Source organism: Chlamydotis macqueenii, chromosome Z, assembly GCF_036417535.1.
Source record: "Chlamydotis macqueenii isolate bChlMac1 chromosome Z, bChlMac1.mat, whole genome shotgun sequence".
Taxonomy (NCBI): Eukaryota; Metazoa; Chordata; class Aves; order Otidiformes; family Otididae; genus Chlamydotis; species Chlamydotis macqueenii.
The window spans coordinates 56,506,091-56,531,416 of record NC_141593.1 but is presented as its reverse complement, the minus strand read 5'-3'; the positions used below and the strand labels follow the sequence as shown (position 1 = coordinate 56,531,416).

The following is a 25,326-nucleotide window of genomic DNA, read 5'->3' as shown; positions in this document are numbered from 1 at the left end:
GGAAATTCTCTTCAGTCCTTGAGGCATGGTTCCCTTTTTCTATGCCAGGGGGATTTTGTCCTGACCTTAGAAGTACCATACCATCAAAAATGGGAATGCTATAGTTCTGACATAGGAAGAATGTCAAACGTTTTCATGTAGATAACAGGGTAGGTCATTTATTACTTAGTCTAAAGCCAAGTTCGTAATACTGTAAACTAAAAAATAAGACATAATCTCAGGCATAACTTAGAAAAGTTAATTAACTAATTACACCAGCTAAGAGGAAAACTGCAGATTAAAAAAAAAAAAAAAAAAAAGCACAAATAAAATTAAATAAACTAGGCTGATTTTTTTTTTCTAGTGCTATTATTATCTCTAAGGGTCACAATCCCTAGAAACCTGAAGCAGAAGAGGTGCTGTACAAATATGTCAAAATAGATAAGCCCTTTAAACAAAACAGAGCTATAACTTAAGTGAAAAAGAACAAAAAGTAAAGGAGCAATAAAGCCATGGAATACACTGGCAGACAATAAGAGAAGTGAATTGGCTCTGCCCACCCTTGCATGGACTAGATTTGCAATATGTAATTAACTACATGTGATATTACTCAAGAACAGAAAAATAATCTGGCTCTATTAAGCAGCTATCTTAACAGGACTTAAATGTATTTATTTTCTAGAATTACCAGTGTGACTTAAATATAGCACTAAGAATCAAGTTCTGTCATCAAGAGTTTAAAATTCAGGCTCTCATTCTGCAAGATGACCTGCGCATACAAACCCTACTACTCTTAAGGAAGTTGTTAGCGCATGAAAATGGAGCATTCCTTCCTTCATTTTTGAAAGACATCACTCTCAGCAATGTTTTAATTCAAAACTGTTTGGTAAATTCAGACTGAGCTTGCAAATAGTTTGGAGAATTGCTAAAGGCAATTACTGCTTTGGTTCAGATCTTTCAAATATTTTTTTTGTCTTTCATTTCTCTTCAGAAACATCATATTTATTTATAAACATCAACTACCATGCCTAAAAGCAAGAAAAAGATTTCCTCTAGTGAGTGGGTTTGGGGTAATCTATATAGTTCCAAAACATAAGGACGACTCAGGACTCTAAGTCTGCTCTAAACTAAGCAAAGTTTTTCAGCTTAAGTCAATTACAGTTTCAGACACGAATGCCTAATTTGAACCCATGCTTTGTATCTGAACCGCTGGCTTCAGCAGGAACAGTAGGTATTCATATCTTCAGTACAAGATCATTCACATTCAGGAGTAATTTCAGCCTAATTTCACATACTCACATTTGAAATGCTGGTGCTTACTTTCAAAGAGTTTGGTTTTTCATAGGAGATGAGAAAAAATGACTGAAAGCAAAGCAATTATTTAACTAATTAGTTAAAGAAACTGTTGTGACATTTAATTTTCACGTAAGTAGAATAAATTGCAATATCCTCTGAAACCAAGTAGGTTGGTTGCTAAGGCTGCACCAAAAATAGTAGGCTTTTTCAAGTTCCTTCCAAATTTATTTTCATCAAATGACAAAAAAAAAAATAATGCTGGTTTGGCAGTAAAATCATATCAAATAGCACATTTCTACCAGTTTTGCAGTAAAAAATATTTTGTTGGGTTTTCTGAAAAATTGTCCTCAATAAGCAATATTTATAAGAAAATGACCAGAAATAGATGTACCACTTTTAAGCAGAAGACTCTTGCAAATGTGCTTTAAAATTAATAGTAACCACATGTCAGAGGAAATTAAAAGCAAACTCATTGCACTGGTTGTGGTCCTGTCTTATTTTTCTGCTATAAATAGGTGAAATACTGTATTTTTTCCATAGCTGCTTGTGTAAAAATCTACGAAATAATTATGTTTTATTCTCACGTTTAAAATGCTATTCTTTTTGCTTTGGATTCATATGAAATCATACTGTGGGTTATAGTAAGAAGCAAGATGACAGAGCTCAACATTTTGCTGCTAATTTTATTCTGCTTAAAGCATTTTTGTTGTCAGCAGGAATAACATTTACTGCACGGAAAATGCATGGAGAAGATAAAGATGCATGGAAAAGATAAAGATGCTCTTCTAAAAGCCACCATAACTTGCATATAAATGAGGCCACACCTGTGAAGACCTCTCTCTTTCCGTTTGTTAAAGTAGAGGTCAAACACCCGCCACACATGGCCACAAAAACCAGGGTGGAAATGGAGTGCAGCTTATCATCCCTTTGTTCAGCAAGGAAAAAAAAAAAGAGAAGAAAGAAAAGAAGAACTCTCTGACTTGACAAAGAGAAATTCTTACACTCAGCATTCACAAATAAAGCCAGTTACCGTAGCAACTGCCACATCACGTGGGACTCAGTTTGCCTCCAGGCTCACAGCATATTACAGAAACTTACTGCCTTTTGATCTTGAGAAATAGTTTACATTCACACAACAAACACACATACACACCAGAAGATTAATACCCATGGCAAGGAGCGCATTTATATTTCTAAGTGATGCTTCAGGTACTTTCTAATTTTTCTACTTGCTTCTGAAACACTGTTTGAGACTTGATTACTTAATTTGTTAACCCTGAATCTGAGATTAAGCTAGTGCTGTGTTGATACAAAGGAAAATAGCACTAATTGAGACCATTAGGGTAATGGGAAAGCAAGAATTCCAAATAAACTATGGGAATAATATGTACAGGGCTATTCCAGAGTGCAAGTATATGAGTGTGCCGCTTGGTCCAAAATCATTTATCCATAATCCATTTTTCCCCCGATAGTTACATTTAATTACTGTGACTAATAAAGATTTTATGGTATAAAATCAATAACAGTTTTTCCATTAATGTGTAAAAACCACTCCCTTTAATTTACAATTTTGCTGTTATTAAGCTTACTGTACAGGATTTGTCACTTACATGGCAACAGCTAAGACTACACAGACACCTGTCTCCTCCACTCCTGCCCAGGAAAGCAAATTTTTAAGACACTTCACCACATTAAGCAACTTAATAACTTTAAGTATCTTTTAAAATGAAGCTGCCTAAGCACAGTAAGCAGGATGTGAGCTTGGAAGTAATTATTACATGAGAATTAGCCAGAGTAGACTATCTGGTATCTCAGACTTCATCCTTAACTCTATGCTGTCATCGTAGTTTTCATATAATGGGAACAGGAAGGTTTTGAACACGTCTGAGAGGGAAGCGTGCTTCTAGCCATTTAGAATGCAGACTGCCCTACTGCGCAGCCAACTCTTGGCTACATCCTGCTCTACATAAACACCGGCACAATGATTCAAAGGAAACTATTTAAGTAAACCAGACCATGAGCAGTCTCCTGCTCAGTCTATGTCTGCAGTGTGCGACTTGAAAAAGAGAGGAAACTTTTAATGCAGTCTAATGTCTTGTTACTCCGCTCTGCTGTTGAAGGAAAGCACGGGCAACTGCAAGTTTTAAAATTTTTAGTATAAAAAGCAAATCCTCCGTTTAATCAAGAAAAACAGGTATCAGCTAAAAACAAACAAACAAACACTTCAAAAAAGAGCACAACAGCTAAAGATGTCGTTCAGCTGAACACGCAATTCAGTCAGAAGTAGCAGATCTGTTAAGATCAGACTGGACACTATAGTGGTCTCCCACAGTCCAAAATCTTTCAGCCTGAGAACTGGGAAACAGCAAATGTATTCTTAAAAGTGCACTTTCTAGGTTTTCTCAGAGCAACAGCACTGTAATACAAGACTTGACTCATTTCTCACATCTTTATAAAAGCCTTCTCCTTCTCAGGATCATCCAACTGATTTCTACATTTTGCTTATGTTTTACATATTGGGAGAATCCAAAACCCCCACAATATTAACTTTCCAAAACCTAACCATAGACTTCACTTTCAATCTGGTATATAAAAAACGTGTATTCACACTTAGCAGCCAAGTCACATAGACCCTTCATGGATAACTACTGAAAAAAAAGTATTTACTTCTAATAAGTACAGCTGAGAGTGGCCAAATGCAGCTCAAAGTTTCCAATCATAATTACGTTTGGACTAGTAACAGAACAAGATGAATTGCAGTATAAGAGAGAAACAATCTAATTGGGAAAGGAAGAAAGAAAAGAATACAGAAATTCAATCTTCACTAGAAAAGTTTCACCAACTCAAGGTTAAAGCCAGTAAAAAATACATTTCAACCCACAGATAAATCTTTAAAGACCATCAAGAGCATTATAAACTATTATAAATCATGGATCTACTTTGAACAGGGCTGCTTGAATTAAGATCTTTCATCTAGTGTGTGTAATAACTCAATTAATTGCTCACACAACGGTATTTCCTGCATCTTCATCCATTACCAGAGTTTAAGGCAGTAAGTGCAAATAAAACTTCAGGATACTGAAAATAATTGAAGTTGTTAAGACTGACATGAGACAAAAGGTACAGGAGATTGCACCCAACATTAATAATTACCTCTTTATTGTAAATTGTTATTATTACAAACATCCATGAGGGTTACAACTAGATTTCTCAGCATGTGAGAACTGTCAAAATGTAGCTCCTCTGGGCCACTGATTTCATAAAGGTATCTTCTACCCAAGTTTACTTCGGTTTAAAAACCACCTGTGTACAAATGGGGCTTCCTTTCATGTTCCACCACAAAGAAAGAAGATCTCTGTTCTGCATTCTGTCCAGCCACCAAAACCTTCCACGCATTCCAAATTCCACTTCTGCCTCCTGTGCATTGACCTGGCAACTGTGAGTTTTTTCTCCTGCAACCCTGTGGCAGCTTCTATGCTTTACAGCCTCAGGTGCACCACCTCACCAAAGGCTTTCTGAAAACCCAGTAGACACTTTTATCTGTATGCTTTCTGACCCTCTGAGGGAACACGCACGATTTAGTCAGACAGGATGTCCCTTCAGAGAAGCCACGCTATTGCAATAGACCACGCTTCCACATGTATTCATGTCCCCTTGGGTGAATACCACCCAATTTGGGCGGCTTATTTGTATTCCACTTCTCTGTGGTTCAACATTTCCATGGGTTTCCTTCAAATCAAGCCGGCTCCTCTGTCGTCTCTGTTACCAAGAAGATGCTGAGAAGAGGAGGCTCCAGGGAGACCTTATAGTCGTCTTCCAGTACCAAAATGGGGCCTACAGGAAAGACAGGGAGAAACTCTTCAGTAAGGCCTGCTGTGACAGGACAAGGGGTAATGGTTTTAAAAAATAGGAAGGTAGATTTAGATTAGATAGTAGGAAGAAATTTTTTACACTGAGGGTGGTAGAACACTGGGGCAGGTTGCCCAGAATGCTGGTGGAAGCCCCATCCCTGGAAAGGTCCAAGGCCAGGCTGGATGAGGCTCTGAGCAACCTGATCTGGTGGAAGATGTCCCTGCTTCTTGCAGGGGGGTTAGACTAGATGACCTTTAAAGGTCCCTTCCAACCCTAACCATTCTATGATTCTATCATGACTTAGACAAGCAACAGTCAGAAGCTAGTGTGTAATACAGGCTGCCCTTCAAGTGTGCTGGCTGCAGACAGGTATTTCTGCACCATGTAGTTGTGCTTTAGCAGTTGCTGCTTCACCTGCGCGCTTACTAAACACATTCCTAACCAAGAGGTCAAAGGGACATGGCCTAACATCACAGCCTAGCACCACCTCAGCTACGGTAAGTAGTCATCTGTGTGCCTCTGCTCCAAGCACAGTAATTTATGCATGGATTATCAAGGACAGATTTAGTTTTCCAATCAGGGAACACATTCAGTTTGTACAAGAACTTTAATCGGAATGATTACTTGCTGTGTTGAAATTGTCCCACTGAACAGTACTGCTGACCTTTCTCTGCAGCAAATTTAAGCTTCTGTTAATTGATCAGCCAAGATTACTACCATTTCATCCCCACTCAGGATAAAATGTGGACTTCCCAGACCAAAGATACAAGAAAACTTCTCATTTGTGCAAGTGGAATACTGCAGATACCTATTATTTTCTGTTTTTTTTTCCTAAGTTGTCTCTGAAAGATATCTTGGGCACTCCTTGTGGTTTCAATTCCTGTCTAAAGTCATTGCTATCTCTCCTCTGCTTAATCACATATGCAATTGTTGGGGTTTTTTTGGTTTGGTTTTTTTTTTTCTGGAAGGATATTAACAAATTAGTATTAAGCTGTGCTCTCCTGTGAGCACCGGCTGAGAGAGTTGGGGCTGTTCAGCCTGGAGAACAGAAGGCGCTGGCCTTCCAGTACCTCAAGGGGGCTTGCAGGAAAGACAGGGAAAAACCCTTCAGTAGGGCCTGTTGTAATAAAATGAGGGGTAATGGTTTTAAATAGAGGGAAGTAGATTCATATTAGGAAAAAGTTTTTTACAATGAGGGTGGAGGAACACTGGAACGGGTTGCCCAGAGAGGTGGTGGATGCCCTGTCCCTGGAAACATTCAAGGCCAGGTTGGTCGGGGCTCTGAGCAACCTGATCTGGTTGGAGATGTCCCAGCTCCTTGTGGGGGGGGTGGGCTAGATGACCTTTAAAGGTCCCTTCCAACCCAAACTATTCTATGATTAACTATCGTCAAACCAAGGTTTCTGCCTTCTTCCCACAGCTCACTGTGAAGTAAAAATAAAAAGCCATCAGCCTCCCCAAACAATTTCTCCTGAGATAGGCAAGTCTCAGCTGATAACATTTTTTAAACATATAAGCCAAGTAAGATTCTTCTTGAAAATTGCCCACTTGAGACAATCTCTTCATTCCAAAAAGGTCTTGCCTTCTGGCTGAAGTTCTCCTAAACTAATCAGGTGGAAGTAGGCGGCTGATTGAAGGTTTGACATAAAAATAGAGTATTACAGCTTCATTTTTTTCTGAAGTCCAGATCCTCTGTCATTAAAACCAATGATCATTTTCCCATTGACCTGAAGGCTAAATCATACAAGTAGGGAACATGCTATCATTTCTATGCATTTTGTTTTAAAATATCTTTTTGAGGCCAGATAGAAAAGTTACCAATGACTGCAATACTGATTCAAACACCGGTGAATATCTTGGATTACTCTGCAGTTGCTGATAAAAAGCATGTATTATATTTCAAGAATATGTAAGAATAAGGCAGATGTTTCTATTTAAGTTTTTAAAAATCTCTATCTAAGAAGATAGAAAAAGAATCCTATGAAGTGCATTCACTGATCTAAAATCAGAAGTCAGATCAAAAACATTCGGATTTTGTAAAAACAAGACTAACATTTTAATAATGGTTTGAATTGTATATTGAGGTTTCTCAGACAGTTTCTAATTTAGCTATATAATCAAGTACAAAATGCATCACCTTCAAAAATACACCATGAGGACCTCAGTGAACACCTCCTTTAATTTGCTAGTGGCAGTTCAAGTGCCAATATCAGCATTCAAAGGTGTAGCTAATCTCAGTGGGAACAGCTGTTTGCTTCACCATCTACCCTGCTCCCTACACAACTTGGGCCTTCTCTGGAAGCCCAGACTGAAGAAGGAGGATTTGGTCCAATTTGTAAAATCAGTTTAAGAAAGAATAAATGCAGGTCTTTGGCTTTAGTGTTTTTCATCCCACTACAATTCTGAATATTTATTCTGCAAAGTTACCTTTCAAGATAAAGCATCCTAAAATTCATTCCGCTGAGCAGTTGTTCCAAATTCCCTAATTCACCATGAAAAATCCTCACTTTTTATGCTCCTTTCCTTTCACAGACAGCTCTTTAGCTTTTGAAGATGTTTTAAAAGAGAGCTATTTTTATTTCACACTTAATGGCTGCTGAAACACTCCAGGTACCATCAGACTACCTTGAGATGCAAGTATGTGGAAACTGATCTACTTGATGATTTCTTTCCTCAAGAAGGAAGTCTTGAGGTGCAGGAGCAGGCTGTCCCTATGTGCCGAAAGAGGAGCCGGCAGGGAAGAAGACTGGTCTGGCTGAATAGAGAGTTTTGGCTGGAATTTAGGAATTTAAAAAAAAAAAATGTTTATGACCTTTGGAAGAAGGGGCAGGCAACTGAGGAGGACTACAAGGATGTCATGAGGTTATGCAAGGAGAAAACTAGAAGGGCCAAAGCCCAACTAGAACTTAACCTGGCTGCTGCCACAAAAAGACAATTAAAAATGTTTCTATAAACACATTAACAAGAAAAGGAGGGCAACTCGTGTTGCTTGGAGCTGTAGCTATTCTAAATCTCTTTCAACTTTCCTTCACAAAAATTGGAAGATGTTTACCCCAGTTAAAATAAAAAACATTAAATCATTGAGCTAAGGCAGAAAAATAAGAATCTTACATTTACTGCATTCTTGTCCCCACTCTACCTCATCCTGCTTAAAATGCTGGTGCTCTGCCACCCAATATTCCAGGGCACTAAGACATTATCTCTCCCCTTGTACTTTTATCCATTTGCAGACTAAAGTTCACACCATGAAGCTCTACGGTGCAGTATTTCTGGCCTGAAATAGACTTCTAAAATCATCTCAGTACCTAACACTTTTCTTCAACATTTTTTGAGTTTCTCAAAAATAGGTTAATGTAAAACACTACAGCGAATCATAGCTTGCTCCATTTTTCATAGGGTTCAAACTGTTAATGTTGCTCTCAAAGTTCTTAACATACTTTAGTACTTGTGTCTGGATCACCTTCACAGAAAGAACATCTCATGAGGAGCTTCAGAAGGCAACAGCATAGCAAAATGAAATGGGGCAATAATCCTACCAAACATCACAGTTGGTATGTATACCAGAATACATAAAGAAACTTGAAGCTTTCTTTTTTCTAATAGAAAATAATAATAAAGGAACATAACAGACAAGAGTTTTCTACTTGCTTAGGCACCTTCTTACACTTTGCTTTGTCAAAGAACAATGAAATTGCACCATCTACCTATTGTCACTGTGTAGAGCTGCAGAATTCCACAGAACCACCACAGGATTTTAATTCAGGCCATATTTGAATGGCATAAAGATTATTTTTTTTTATTCCCTCAGAACTCTCTTCTAAATTTTATTTAAGCTTAGGAGTATGAAAGTGTACACATACAGCCTGAAGCTCCTCCTTTCTACCTTCCCTGCAGTACAGCTTAGATCACAGTATTTTGCTAAAATGTCCCAGCACCCTCCTTAATCATCCAGAAATACAAACAATTTGCTTTCTAGAGATTTGAGACGAGTACATCTCCTTCCATGCCTTTGCTTGTTTTGACACTGAAAGCATACACTATTTCACTCTTGCAGCACTGCCCCTCTGGAGTCTTCCATTTATTTCTCCAGCCTTTCCCCTGATACATTATGGTGAATTCTTTCTGCCCTTCTACTTTTCACTCAAATAAAAGCACTGTGCAAAGCGCTCTGTCTTTGTCCTCCCTCTCCTTTTACTCCAGACCAATTCTTTGCTAGGTAAGATCAAGCACATGCAGGTTCAGACAACTGTCTCCTAAAAATGCACGGAACGTGGCCAGTTAATATCCTTACCTTCCGTTCTGTCTTCAGTGCACGTCAGCTGATTCTGGATTTTTCCCTGCGGACTGACAGTCTTCTAATGTGGCCTAGATAGTTCCTCTGTAGGCTGATGTCATTCTCTACCACCAAACTGCTAAAGTGAAGAGGATGCAAGACAGTCTGGGTATTGAAACACTAGGATAACGTTCCCTCCCTTGACCCATCCCACAAAAGTGCACAAGATCAGGTTTAGCACTTACACCACTGCAGCAGCAGCACTGAATCCTAACTACTGCCATCCAGAAGCAGGCAAATGCAGCAATGGAAGGCAGCTTCTGGGGGAGCAGTGTCACCAAGAACAATCCTTGCATTATAGAGAAGGAAAGAAATGTGGTTGTTGATTGATGGAAGTTATCACTCTGATACAAGGAAAAAAAAAGGCCAAATAATTGTTTGATAATGATTCCAGAGACACAAGACTTTTTTTTTTTTTTTAAATGGATCTGTGATGCTTTGTAGGTCAGTTATCAGCATCTCGTAACAGCCTACCGTCTCCCAAGTTCCACCCATGGTTAAGAGTCAGAAGAAAACACCTACAAAAGTAGCTCACAGAAAGATTCCTCTCCTTAAGTATCATATATTTAACGAAGATACCTAGCTTTTACAAGACCAGAAGCAAGTACGGCAAACAACTAGGGAACCCCCTTGCTCCTCCCAAAAAAAAAGTTTTCCATATTCTACAGACCTAAAGATATAGCTCAGTCTTCCCTGAGTGCTTTTATGATGGAATACAGACGAAAGAGGAAAAAAAAAATTTCACTAGGAAAATCACTGGGGAAAAAAAATCCATTATTTTTCTGAAGGTTCTCAAGGACTTGGAAAGCTGGAATTAACCTTTGGCTAAAAACCAGTGTGATACAGACAAAAAAAAAAATTAATTAATCCAGACATTACTGTGTTATTCTGAGGATCCATCTATCAGACACATGTTTTTGCCACTCTTACAGTGTTCAGTGTAATCACCCATCATGGAAACTGATGTCCCAATTAACAGACCAAATCACTGAAAACCACTCATGCAGACAGTCAGTCCCCAGAAAGAACCATCAATAAAACTGTATTTGCTAAATCCTCAGATAACATGCAAAGAAATGTGCACTTTTACTATTGGTTGTCAAGCTTTACATTGTCTTTAAAGCTATTAGCACTGTAAAAAAAAAAAAATCTACATTTTTCAATTTTAGTTCTGCATATTTCCTACAACTGCTTTGCAATTTAGTTAATTTCTGTAATGTTTCTCCAAATTAAGATTAGTCTTCCTCTTAAAGATTTTTTCTATTTTTTTTCTGCCTATATTCTCACTTAAGATCATTTTTTCTATTGTTTCTTTCTAGCACACATTACTCTTTAAGATGAAGTCTAACATTAATAACTTATTTCAGCCAGACCACCCTCCCAAGCATCCAGAACATTAAAATCTGTTGGATAATTTCTGTTTCAGATTCTTTGGCACCATTGAAAGAGTTAAAAACAACACTTATGTTCTCCATTAACAATTCTTTGCCTAGTCTATATTATAGGTAGTATTTCCCTTCCTACTACTATAAACATTCATTTGATCCGTAAAACTTGACATCAGCTTAGTACTGACCTTAAGATACTTTTTAACTGAATCCTGTGTTTTTTCCAAATTAAAATATACTTTGAAACCCACTTAGATTTTTTTTCAGGCCACCATTTTGGTGTTCTAGATAGCTTTTTCATTTTTTCAAAAGCAAATTACACAGCCAACACCATGCAGTTTTACTGAAACTAATCGGTTTATATTTCTGCAGATATTGTGTACTTTTGAAGTTTCTTTATGCAGCTCATATCCTTTCTGCTCTTCTCCTGTAATTCTTCTGATAAAATTACACTTGTCCTCTTATTTGCCCGTAAAATAATGAAATTATTTATGCTCCAAGTCCTGAACTACTGAGAACTTTTCTGCATGCCTAGATAGCAAAATCTGCATTTTCAGCAGTTCAAAAATAACTTTTCTTAATTTCTCTCTCCTTCCCAGCAGGAAAAACAAAACAAAACAAAACAAAAACAACAACAACAAAAAACCCCATGAAACCAAACAAACAAAACCAAAACCAAATACATCCGGGAGAGCACTTTTAGAAAATTCTAAAAGCTTGTCTGTTACTTATTTTGCAGTATTGTCTAGTAGCCCTAGTCTGCAATTATGCATCCTCACTACAGTAAACATGCTGAGCAAGAGAGATTATCACCCAAAAGAACTGACTAGGAGTCAGAATACAATGGATGGACAAAGAGAAGGTAAAGGAAAACACAAAGTCAGTTAGGTACTGTGTACAGGTGTAAATACAAAGCATAATACAGCAGGACAGGAGTTACAAGCTTATATCTGAAATGAAGAAAGAAAACACTGAAATAAACAATGGATTTCATAACAATTCTTTTTTTTTTTTCTTAAATGCCAGCACTGCACCAGAATTTAAGATCTCCCTCAGTATCCCAGCTTACACGTTTGTACTTGATTACAGATCTGCTTTGGTGTTAATGGTCCATTAAATGGAAGATTTGTGATACTACACTGTATCATTTTTGCCTTCAGTCTTTTAATCCTCTGGAAGATACCTAAAGCCAACAAAGAAACATTATTTTTTGAGGGTTTTCTTCTTTTTCTTTTAATTTATTACAAGAACAGTGAGAACTGACTTTGAAAGGTCGGTATTGTTCATATTCAGTTTCATTTTAGTATTCTGACAAACAACCTCATCTTTGATTTTAATAGATTAGTTTAATGGAAAACATTATAAGCAACAAAAATAAGACAAGATCAAAAGCTTTAATTTGGCTGAGATTTTGCTTAATTTAGAGGTAAAACCAGGAACTCCTCATCGATGTTAGAGTTCTGATAAAGAAAGTTACAAACCAAACTTGCAAAACATTGATAAGGCTCTTGAATGAGGATATGCTATGAGAGCTACAAGTGTGTATGAGTTAAGCAAACAATACCACCATGTGTAAGTACCTTCACAAGCAAATCACAAAACAGATAAAGTACTAACACATTTTTTTATGTTTGAACTTAGAAAGCCATCAACCTCTCTATAAGTGTACCTATACAATTACTGTGCAGGATGACGTTAGAAACATGCACATCATGTCAATAATTGCATGGCCCATTTCCTGAAAAAAAAGTAACAAAAGTAAGCATCTATTTCACAGAATTCCAAGATCCCTGCTTCAAAGTTGTTTTAAAATCATTCCTGGTCTAAAGTTGTATTTTTTAAATGTCCTCTTTCTCCTACAGAGCAAAAGACTCCACAACAACAGGTGTTTATATACTCTTTTTATTTTTCAGCCAGAAATACAGTTTCATAGGGTTTTCAGTAAACAATGATGTTTATTTCTTAAACAAAACCTCCATCTCTTTGGCAACTGACCATACTCTTTTTTTTCAAACTAAAGACTATAGATTTTACTTTCAAGATCATTGTTCAATACATTAAATTTACACAGGTGTAGTAAGCTTTTAAAAATACACATCAGTTTGTTGCAAAGATTCTAATAAACATAAAAAAGATAACCAAACCAGGAGAATGCAGACTACTGGGCTGCCTTCATTTACAACTGTGGACTAACTGACAGAATGAGAACTCTTCATTTTCCACAGTGTATACAATAACTAGTGCTTTCTATGAATTCTGAATGAGAAACAAACAAACAAACAAAAATCTTAATTCTATCAGAAACAACTGATCAAATAATTTATGTTTCAAAACAATGTGATCTTATTTTCAACTTCTTCTGCAGAGGTCATCAACCAAAACCAAGCTGCACACTGCTTCAGTAAAAGATTGCACTTTTAAAAAAGTATGAAAACTATTTTTCATTTTTAAACATAAGTTATTAGTATGTTTTAAATACACCTAGGAACACAGTTGTCAAAACCGCATTTGATGTCATGTTTGGATAAAATATTCTTAAGTAGCAAAGTAAGCCAGTGTATTCAATCTACTCTCTTGAATAATCCAGAATCATCTCTTGAATGCTGATACAGAAATACTTCACTCGTACTCAAAAAAAAAAAACCCTTCCAGATCTCAAATGTGCAGTGCTTCAAATCAACTGAATTTCCAAAGCAATGCTGAAGTTATTTGACTCCTTCCATTACTAGCCATGATAAATCACTAATTTAAATCAAAAACATTACTGACATACCAGTGCAGACACTGCAGTGTATTTCCTGGAACCTGAAGCGAATCCTTGCTTGTGTGTCAAGACAACGTAAAAAATAAATGCCACTAAAAAAATCAAAATATTCACTCCCAAAATTATTTGCTTTTAATAATGCAAATACTTATCCCAAACAAGTTTTATTGAACAGAGGTGGCCAAGCAATTACTTCCATGTCAAAACTAAGAAATAATTTAATAGGATTTGTGTTCCTCCAGGGTCCATATTGGGCCCGGCCCTGTTCAACATCTTTGTCAGCAACATGGACAGTGGGATAGAGTGCACCCTCAGCAAGTTCGCAGATGACACCAAGCTGTGTGGTGCCGTTGACACGCTGGAGGGGAGGGATGCCATCCAGAGGGACCTTGACAGGCTGGAGAGGTGGGCCCCTGCCAACCTCATGAAGTTCAACCAGGCCAAGTGCAAGGTCCTGCACCTGGGTCATGGCAATCCCAGGCACAAATACAGGCTGGGCGGAGAATGGATTGAGAGCAGCCCTGAGGAGAAGGACGCGGGAGTGATGGTGGATGAGAAGCTCAACATGAGCAGGCAATGCACCCTTGCAGCCCAGAAGGCCAACCTCATCCTGGGCTGCATCAAAAGGAGCCTGGCCAGCAGGTCGAGGGAGGTGATTCTCCCCCTCTACTTCTGCCCTGGTGAGACCCCACCTGGAGTACCGTGTCCAGCTCTGGAGCCCCCAGCATAAGAAGGACAGGGACCAGTTGGAGAGGGTCCAGAGGAGGGCCACAAAGACGATAAGAGGGCTGGAGCACCTCTCCTGTGAGGCCAGGCTGAGAGAGTTGGGGCTGTTCAGCCTGGAGAAGAGGAGGCTCTGGGGAGACCTTATAGTGGTCTTCCAGTACCTCAAGGGGGCCTATAGGAAGGATGGGGAAAAATTCTTCAGTCAGGCCTGTAGTGACAGGATGAGGAGTAATGGTTTTAAAATAGAGGGAGGTAGATTTAGATTAGATATTAGGAAAAAATTTTTTACAATGAGGGTGGTGGAACTCTGGAACGGGTTGCTCAGAGAGGTGGTAGATGCCCCATCCCTGGATGGGGCTCTGAGCAGCCTGATCTAGTGGAAGATGTCCCTGCTCCTTGCAGGGGCGTTCGACTAGATGACCTTTAAAGGTCCCTTCTAACCCTAACCATTCTATGATTAAAGTAGCAAAGGTTTGTTTTATGAGTGAATCTCACCCTCAACACCAGTACCAAAACAGTCTGAAAATGTTTGAACCTGATTGTTTAAAGAACAAATAATTCAATTTAGCCACGCTCCCTTTCCTCTCCATGATGTAAAAAAATAATACATACATTTTTACTGTAGAATACAGAAACAAAAAGTAAAACCAAAAATCCTCCTAAACTTAAGTACTTATTCAAAAGCAGTTTCTAACATCAAGCCAAAATTAGGAACAACCAAGCAGACATCACCAATTTTTCAGTGTTAAATTACTGTAAATACTAGATCTAACTGTACAAAAAAAAAAATCCGAAATCCAAAAATCAAAGAGACGTCCAAAGAAATATCCACCAGTTGCAGTCAAATTTGCATCAGAAGCTGCTTGCTCAGGAAAGATTTTTCCCTCTGAGTATTTGTAACACATTGCATTGCCAAGATTCTATTCAAAGAAATCACTTTCTGGTAACATTTAGCTGATACAACCACCTACAACGTAGACAGTCATGTGCACAGTACAATAGTGGATATTTGCAGCAACAGAGAAGTCATCAGAAATTGGTTCTAAACTCAAGATGATAGCTCATGTGTTATTTCTTGCAAACATACGGTCCCCTCTAAGGGTAAGGTGCTGAAGTTGGTATTGTAGCACTTCTGTGTCAGCAGGTTCCTTAATGCTCATTTTGTCTAAATTGAGGTAGTCCAGAGATTTCGAATGAGCCCTTTTACCTTTTAAAAGGCAAAGAGGCAGAGGACCGTGAAGTGCCTTGTAAGGTTCATATGATAAAGCCTTAGTGTATTTATCCCCTGAGCTGGGCATCCGCCTCCTCCTCCTTCCATTTACTGCTGGGATCTCATATGGCTGGTAGTACCTACTTCTAGTTTTGTACAAACGGGACGAACGTGTAAGTCCTGAATCAAGCTGTTTGGAGCATAAGTTTGGCCCAGATTCCCCTTTATTCTCCTCACTTCCTGTGCACTTCTGGGCTAATTTTAGCAGTTCCTCTCCAGTCGTGAAGCCAACCAGGTAGTTAGAATCCATGTGAAGGATCTGATATCCCGCAACCGTCCGTCGCATTGGTGAGCAGGGGGTACTGGAACAGCGAGGCTTCTCTGCTTCCATCCTGCCCGCGGGACTCACCTCTGCAAGAGGCACAGGGAGAGTGGATAGGGTAGTTCTGGACTCTCCATTTATGTCAACTTCCATTTTAAATACAATGCTATCCTCCTAAAAATAAAACAGAGCTTGATCAGAAATAGAGCCTTTATGCAACATGAGGAGCTGAGAGACTATCGCAGAAATGAGATTTTGTATCATCCAGAAGACATGACCAGTACTCCTCTATTCAGCGTTGTCTTATGCTCTGCAGGGTGTTGTGTAACAAAACTATCACCAATATCTGCCTTTTAAAACTACTTGGGGTGGTCTTTTAATAAAAGATACCACAAATACACTCCTGATATTCTTAAACATTGAAAGCATTCTTGAGTAGTATTATACACAAAAAAAAAAAAGAAGCACTTTTCAGTCCATTTTTTCATCCTTTTAGTCCCTTGCCTCTCAGGGCAACTGCATCCATTAGCACTTCTGCAGCAACTTCTCCCATATTCAGCTGTGTATTTTTTCTATTGACAATAATCTCAGTAAATAAAGCTTCTAAAAATGTATTTAACAGCTACCACCTCAGTCAGGCACAACCACGAACCAGATCTGATCTACTGAGGGTAATGCAATGCTTCCCTCTTCCAGACATGAAGACAGTTTGCTTTAGATTCAAAGAATGGCATCCTAGCTGTTCAACAGCTCTCCTTATACGTCATCAGCAAACCTCCCCTCAAAAAAAACCCCTATCATCTTATTCACAGCCAACCTCACACTATTTTATTCTAATGTATTTCTAACAAAGGAAACAGCATACTAGCATCTAATCAATAAGCAACTTAAGAATAACCAATATTCTAAATTCTGTAGTATTTATTTGTTTTTCTATTTCTTTTGGAAACAGACTATTTTTCCCTGACCTTTCTTCCCTCACAACTATTCCAAATTTACAGTGCGGTGCTTTTACAGATGCAATTGTCTGCCACAAGCCATTACCAGCTCTAACACGCAAAGATAAGGTCAGTATCACAGCAAACATACAGTAGTGGATGTGAGAACACAGAGAATGCTTAATTCTTTTCATTTCTTTGTTTTCAGCCATCTCAGTGGCTATGCCATCTCAGTGACACAGCTATTTCACAAAATAGAAACATCACATTTGTTTACAAATCCATGTTTCCTTCTTTGTCAGTCTTACCTTTGCTCTAAAGAGTAGGTAGTGACCCTTTAGCCAATAGAGGTCACAAAAATATTCCACATAGCTTTGTAAAGTTTAAAGGCAATGAGACTCCCAGAAGAAAGGTAAGTTGGTATGCAACTGTCAAGCAGAAACACAATTCTGAATTTCATTACAGGTGACCATAAACCACATTCAAAAGCTCGGTAATGTTTCAAAAATGAGGCTTACTTAAAACATGCTATTACTAGTTTGTAAACTTTTAAAGCTTCTACTTGCTGCCATTCTGAGGCTTAGGAGGTCACAGCCTGAGTAGCAAAGATGCAACAAGAGAATAATTTATTCAAAATTCTGCAATTAGACATCCTAAAAACTCCATCAAGATTCATTTCTCTTCATTTGTCTTAAAAAAAAAAAAAGATGGGAAGCTGTACACAAGTCTTACTTGCAAAAGAAAATAATCTACTCTCTTGCAAAATTTAAGCCTCTCTTGTTTCTCTTCAGGGACTGGCAAGGAGCAGTTTAAAGTAATGTTCCCACCTCTGCTTCCCTGCTTAGTCTCAAATCAACCTGCTGCTCTCATCCTATGCTAATAAACTGGGAGTAAACAACAATCTTCAGCAAAACTATAAGCGTATTTTATTTGCTATCAACAAACTTTTATTACGGAGAGACTATCACCACTGTTCCTTTAGACATAAATATCATTTTCGAGTTCTCATAATTCTGGTCTACTTCCAGTTTTGTTTAGCCTTGCTTCTACAGATACACAGATATACTTCATCCAGTCAGTTTTTAAGCATTTTGAATTTAACAATACAGGTAAGACAGCAAAAGCTAAATAAAGAACTGAAACACTGAAGCAAACCAAACACTAAAATTTTTCACTGAAAATACATCCACATAAAACTCAAGAATGTTGCTCAATATATTTAACTGATTTTGAAATATATTTATGGAGTCAATCAAAACTTTCAGAATAGCAGAGGCAGTTGTTGTTTCTTATTTAAGCACCATATCCAGCACTGAGGCAGTAAATAAGATGAGGTTTCAACCACTGAGTTTAAGATATTCATGACATTTCCTTAAGTAGAAATTATAGTTCCTCTACCATCAGAAACACAGCTTTTGAAAATAATTTACTTCTCTTTGAAACACGGGTGTGTGCCTGGTAACAAAAAGTAATCAACTTTGAAGTAAAACTACAAGCAGCTGGGAAGGACACAGGAGTTCTCTGCCACACAAATAGCCCTCGCTGGCCAAAAACAGTACAAAGGAAAGCCAGAACAGAAAAGCCTTCAACTCAGCAAGCTCCAGCCTAGTCCTTGAGCCTGAAACTGCAGAACTTCATTTCTGCGATTCGGTGCAAACAACAGCCCTAAAACTAAGAAACCTGATAAACACTCAAAAGCAACAGGAGCATCAGAAGCTGGTGCCATAAACATCAGAAGCTCAAGGGAACAGCACTGCTAGCTGGTGAGAGGAATGACTGGCCAGTTCCACAGGCAGAGTTCCAAAACTCCACATGTATGTGTTCAGCTGCTCCTTCCCAATACTTTTAATGTGAGTTACTCAAGCTGCCATATGGCTACAACATGTTTTGTCTCCTTATCTGGCAAAAACAAGATGGAGAAACTTTATTTAGAAGACTTCTATAAAAGAAAATCATTTGAGAGAGTCAGAGTATCTGTGGTGAGCGTAGATACCAACAAACGTATTTAAAACTTAAAGACTGCATTTTTAGGTAATCTCTGTGGTTATAACGCATTAGATGACTACTATTAGGTTTACTGCTGTGTAGTAGCGTAAACTCATCAGTAATTCTCTGCATCAATTGTAATACTGAAAAAAAAACCCAGTACTTCAGTTTAAAAAGATTATTTCTTCAGATCACAGCTGCCTTGTCTTTCCTTTTCAAAGAGAATGACAACAGAGTGATGCAAATTCATGACAATTTATAATTATAATTAAAGATTTACTTTAGAATCAAAACAAGGAGAAGAGGAAGAAGATGGCATATGCTTTTCTTTGCTGCTGCTCCACATATTTTAAAAGTACAGAAAATAACTGAAAATACCAGTTACTAAGAGGATTCACTTGAGTGATACATACTAGAAGTGCTTCCAGAATGTAATTCACTTCATTAAGACTTTACAAGATTTTATTGATTTTATTTATATTACAAAGCAGGCTCTGCATGTAAATTAATCTGACCCAAATCAGCTAAATATTGAGAAAACTGTCTAAAACACATAGAAATGTAATAATGAATAGGAATACTAGGTTAACTACAATAAATCATTGTTTTACCTCACAGAAAAAATTAATATGCTTGAGAGAGTTCTTTGAGGCTAAGAACATCAAAACTTCCACATTTTGCAAATATAAAGGCTTTCCAATTATTGCGTCTTTCACAAAGGTGTCAGTTACCACCGACATGGTACAAATGAAAAAGACATGTATGACACGCTCATGTCTAACATCACACCATGGTAAATATGCACTGTAAATTGTTTGTTGTTAGAATGACACCTCGCCATGTGCTCCTGCTGCGCTCAATGACATCTTTTGCTTGTTTTTTTTTTTCCTGATAATTTGTTATGTTTCCTGTTAAATGCATTACTTACACTTCCCTCCTCAGAAATACAGAAATTCAAAGAAGACAAAGAAAGATGAAGAGGGGTTTCCCTTAACACTCCTATGCTTTGTAAAAACTGCGTTCTTTTGAAACTACTGCAATAAATTGCTCTCAGTAAAATAACTCGTTAATTTGGCATTTCCATTGTCACTTATCATCTCAACTAGAATGCGAACTGATTTGGGAAGATGCCTTTTTTTTAGGATGAGTATTAAATTTCTGTCCATCCAACTACAGATTTTATTAAAAAAAAAAACCCAAAAAAAACCAAAAACCAGATTTTTTTTTTCCTAGATGCCAAGTCTGCAGATAGTCATTTGTTAAGAACCACAAAGATCTGTCTCATTGATAAAACACTCCTAATGGCATGAAGTATACAGAAGAACAGAAAGATGGCAATAGACTCGGGGAGAGCAACTCTGAAAAAGAGTCAAACATACTGGATAGAGGTAACAAGACAGTTTTGACACTACCCCTTCTCTGGGCTGCCTTTACTTAATACATACAATGCTCTTAAAAGATACAATGTTTGTCTATCAAACATGAGAAGTAAAGTCACCCAGCACATGAGAAGCCAGTACACGTTTTTAATTAGTTCCATTATCAGTGTTTGTGAAGGGGAAGAATAAGGTCTACATCTTTCCCCTAGCAGTCTGTAAATACAACTTCACATACATATAGTATGTCCTCTTGGAAATCCCATCTTGTTCCTCTGTACTTTAAAGCAAGAAGAATTATGTACTTTAGAGCAAAGTTTTCCAATCTGCAACTAAACCAAGAGAAATATTAAGTTGAAAGGGACAAATCAAGCAAAAATTCAGCTAACATACGAGTATCCACAAAGGTACCACATCTCTTTTTCTAGAGCTGGGGCAGCTAGACCAGAGACTTTGTGATGTATGCAGCGTGTAGATTCTTCCACTGCAAGCTGGTGACACTGCTGCATGCTCTGCCAGACCCAGATGTTTTGTTTTAGCCACACTCGTTATCTTCAGCTAAAGGGACTTGGACTAAAGTTGCTTCCTCACGCTCAGGAAGGTCCCCTATGATAGCTGTGTTGTATTTTAATAGTTGTGTTATGTTTTACAGACTGATACCATGTTTGTAGAGACAGAAAAGGGGATTTAAAAAAAAAAAAAAAAAAAAGACACAGAGAAGAAGCTCACACAACGTATCAATAAACTCCACACATTCTTCACCAACTATTGCTGTTCCTTAGGAGAAATTCCAAACTAAGCTAAAGAAAAAGCAAAGGGAGGTAATATTAAATTGTTGCCCCACAAGAGACAAACATTCAGATGGAGTAAGAACAAAGTTTAGCACAATTTTTTTTTCTCAAAATTAAATTCAAGAAAATGAAATTATGCATAAAGCATCTGTTATGATCCTGCAGACCTTAAGAAAACAGATTAATGGATACTACTGAATTAATAAAGCCAGTGCAATAACTTTGGGATATGATGCAAAACAATAGTCCACCGTAAAACTAGCAGAAGTGCTAACTACAGAATAGTGTGAGAGGGAAGGGTCTTGTCAACAGATGAAGTACTAAGCCTTTCAGTGATCCAGTATACTGGACAATAAATACCACAAGGTTTATACAAAACAAGAAATTATTAAATGTTTTTCAAAAGATCAAATTAGTTTCTAATGATATCTTCCTACTGCAAGAAGCAAGAACTATTTATCGAGTTTGTTAATTCTTTATATTAATCTAACTTTACACAGAAAACAATTATTATTCAGGAAACTACCTTTTCAAAATAAAGAGGATGACAAATTAATTACTGAGGAACTACAACTGGCAACTCCAGTGACTAGCTCATTTTGCAGATGGGACAGCCAACAGAGCAGATGAACATGACGGAGTACACCATTTACACAGAAAAGAGACAGATGGAATTTCAAGAGTCGGTGGAGGCTAATGAATTTTGTATAAGCAGACTTAGCAAGCAGGGAACCTAAAAGAAAATAGTGAGAAAGAAGGTCATTTAATTTCTAACATCTCTTTGCCACGCAGCATTAGATGGAAGTGTTTAACAGAGGGTAACTTTTCTGAAATATTTAGAGTGCTTCAAATAAACAACTCAACCTCCTTGCTGGATGGAATCACAGATGAACGCTTTCCCCTCACTCCATCAGCAGGCTGATGCTCCTGGCCAGCATAAAGATAGCTGTTTACTACAGTTACGCACCAAAAGATGAAATAGTGAGACATACGCAGAAAAACTGATGCATATTGTAAAACAAATAACTTTTAGTCTTTAGTTGGTTACTAAGTTAAAAAAAAAGTTTTCTTTATAATTGCATTTTATTTCTCTGTATTTTTTTATTTTAATCTTTTCATCAACCAAAATCTAAGTTTAATTTTCAAAGTTCTCTTCTCTCCAGTTTCATGTTAGCTCATGTGGAAAAAAAAAAACAAAAAACTCATACCATAACCTGACTTGTCACCCAAAAATTAAATTGCATTTTTAAAATAATAAAGATAGAAAGACAGAAAAAAAAAAAAAAGAGCAGAGTTATTAAAGTATTAGCAATTTCACTAAATAAATATTGATTTTTGTCTTTAAAAAACAAAGTGCTAATGGGAATAAAAGTGTCCACTGCTTTTGTGTCAGACAAGAAATGTATGTTTGGTAGTATCCTATGTTGCCACATCTGAAAATACAGCTCTGCAGATATTATTTTGAAACTATTATCCTAAACAAAAACAATATTATATTCAGCCTTTGACTAGGAACACTGGTTAAAAATAAGACCTACTCAAAGATATCAAGAAAAATATGTTTAATCAATGCAATTTAGGGTTTTTTGTTCATTTTTTAACTGAAGCACTTTAAATTACTAGTTCTTTGTCTTAACTTGGTGCAATCTGCAGCAGGTATTTAGGTGTTTGTTGGAAAGGTGTCTCATTCACTTACACCATTCACATGGCTAAGGGTGACTTTCTCAAGCTTACTAGAGTTATGTATATACTGGTTTTAAAGTTTTGATCCTTGCCTCCTTCTCAAGTGTTCCTTCCCATACTGAAATGCTACCTAAAAAAAAAAAGTGTTTAAGTGTAATGCACGTATGGAACAAAAATTAATAAAAGTCCAACAGCACATGCATGAACAGTAAATTTATATTAAACTTACAACTAGTGCAAACAGAAAACTTAGACCCAGAGTACTCAGTTCATCTGACTTTATGCTAGCATGCTTCATTTGCATATGATAATGCAAGCCCGGTGGCCACGCCTGCAGCACAAGGCTGGTCAAAGAAGAGACTATAAAGAAAGCCATGCTACAATGTTGGTACGGTTACATAAGAACCTAATTTCAGTGATCACACTGCCATCGCCTCGCTTGCCTCCATTGCAAAGTCACTGCAAGAACCACCATCCTCCATCTTCATTATTCTCATAAGTGATCTTCCTCAAGGGAAAATATAAAATACACATATGAAGCCAGTGCACCATGTAAAATAGATATGGCTCAAAATATACCAACAGCACGAGGGTGGTCGGAGAAGAAGCTTTCAGTAAGGGAGATGACTGGGAAAAAGAAGGCAGGATCATCAGTGCTGCACACTGCTACTCCTCATGGCAAAACAAAGCACTGCTTCCCCAGTCCTCACTACACCGCTCCTGGAAATGCTCCAAAGACTCTTACTGTATTCAGGACAAGCCATGTCAGAAGTCAGCCAGCTACTGGCACAAGCACAGCAAGTCCTCCCCATCACAGACCCTCTCCATCACTCCCACTGAGATCTGTGTAACTGCAGGCTTCTGCCATGGATCCATTTCCACATACAGCTACACAAACATGTATATACGTATGTGTGTCTGTATCTACAGTGACATACTGCAGTACGCTAGAGAGCACACTGACAGGCAAACATACGTTCACAGAAAGCGTCTACCAATGCACATAATTTGCTATTTTCTTTGTAATAAGTACATAAACACTCACACTTATTGCAGCTAAAACTCCTATGTAAAACAGAATATAAATAACTTTTATATAAAGAAATTGAGACCTGGAACTATTTTCCTACATATCTGCAGGCCACTAAAAACAGCACCTCAACTGTTCAGAAACACTCCCCCAGTATCTTAATATGCAGAGACAGAATTGGCAAAACACGCCTGCCAATAAACCAAAGCAGCTTAGTAAGCTTCACACTCTGTAAAGCCATGCTTTAGCGCGCCTTAGAGTGCACAAACGCAGTCAATGAGTATCATGGACGGTACAATCAACATTAAAACAGAGCTCTGAGTCTCCATTTACCCTTCACTACACAAGACTTGCTACAAAGAAATACAAAATTACCCATCGAAAGCTGGGCACTAGTGCACATTGTGACTATCAGACGGAACAGTATGGTCATATTCAGGTTCAGCACTTGCCTAAGAGCATTAGGAAGGCTATGGGAACTGCTGGTGGTTCTAAGTTACAACTGAAGAGAGCTACAAATTAACAGATACAGGCCACAACAAGTGAACTCCAGCTTTTCGACCGTTTACACTGTTACCAGCAGCCAGCACGGAAAGGGCACTTAAACAACCTCACTGCAGGCTTCAGGCCTTACATGACAACTCCCCAGGCTTCCTTCCGCAGGCGGGTACCGGAACCAACACCTCGCTCCCTCCTGGACCCGCCGGGACAGCTCCGCGCCGCTCCTCCCCGCCTGCTTTCTTCATCGCCGGCTGCTGCCGGGGAAAGCAGAAGCAGCGGCGGGCGGCAAGCGCGGACCCGCCGGCAGCTCCTCCTGCGGGGAGAGCGCGGGGCCCGGCTCACGGAAGAGGCCGGCGGGGGACGTGCGCCGGGACCTCCGCGCCGCGGGGGGGGAAAGGCCGCCGTACGCACCCCCACCCACCGCCCCAGGGCCGGAGTCCGGCCGCCGCGCGGCTCCGAAGCCGGCAGCGGCCCCGCTGAGAAGGGGCAGAGGTGCTGCCGCCGGCGGGAGGGCAGGGCCGGGCCAGGCCCTGCCTGCCCGAGCTGCTCCTCGTCGTTCCCGCCGCGGCCTGGAGAGCGCGGGCGGCATCACCGCTGCTCCCCCGCGGGCTGGGCTGGGCTGGGCCCGCCCCCCACCAACAACACCGGCTGCCCCTCGGCCCCACCGCACGCCACAGCATCTCTTCCCTCTGCCCTACAGCCCCAACCTGGGCCCCGCTCCGTGAGGCGCGGGCAGGGCCCGAGACCGAGGCGCTGCGCCGAGCGGCGCCATCCCCGCCTCCTACCTGCGGTCCAGGGCGGTGAGGCCCGCTTCGCTCTGCTCAACCTGGCCCGGCCCGGTCCTGCCCGCCCCCCGCGCCGGGGCTGAGGGCGGGGCGGGGCGCGGCGGTGGCGATGGGCGGCACCGCGCTGCCCCGGGCTGGGCCCGCTGAGAGGTGGCGGCTCCCAACGGCAGCCGGTGCCTCGCCGACGCGCCACCTCCCGCCTCGTCCCTTCCCGCTGTCCCCACTCGCTTCTCGCTGTAAAACCGCCCCTAGCCTGCTGGTGCCTGTGAGGAGAAGGAGGCCGAGGACGCGGTGACGGCTGGGGCGCGGCAGGCGGCTCCGGGCCCCGAGGTGTGCAGCAGCCCGGAAGGCGGCCCTGAGCCGGCC

General features: G+C 39.4%; 1 protein-coding gene across 2 annotated transcripts in view; it reads right to left on the bottom strand.

Annotated features, from left to right (window-relative positions):
* Positions 1 to 25,269, bottom strand: part of MACIR (macrophage immunometabolism regulator) — a 41,880-nt gene extending 16,611 nt beyond the window's left edge. Inside the window, exons 1-2 of one of the 2 annotated variants that reach the window (XM_086770459.1) lie at positions 24,961 to 25,253; positions 14,472 to 16,044 (exon numbers count right to left, since the gene is read on the bottom strand). In XM_086770459.1, coding sequence (XP_086626585.1) covers positions 15,400 to 16,023 — 624 coding nt within the window. In that variant the 5' untranslated portion in view covers positions 16,024 to 16,044; positions 24,961 to 25,253 and the 3' untranslated portion in view covers positions 14,472 to 15,399. Of the gene's footprint in view, positions 1 to 14,471; positions 16,045 to 24,960 lie in introns of those variants that run through there. The other variant, XR_015261438.1, reaches the window with a different exon arrangement.
* Positions 25,270 to 25,326: the final 57 nt, after the last annotated feature.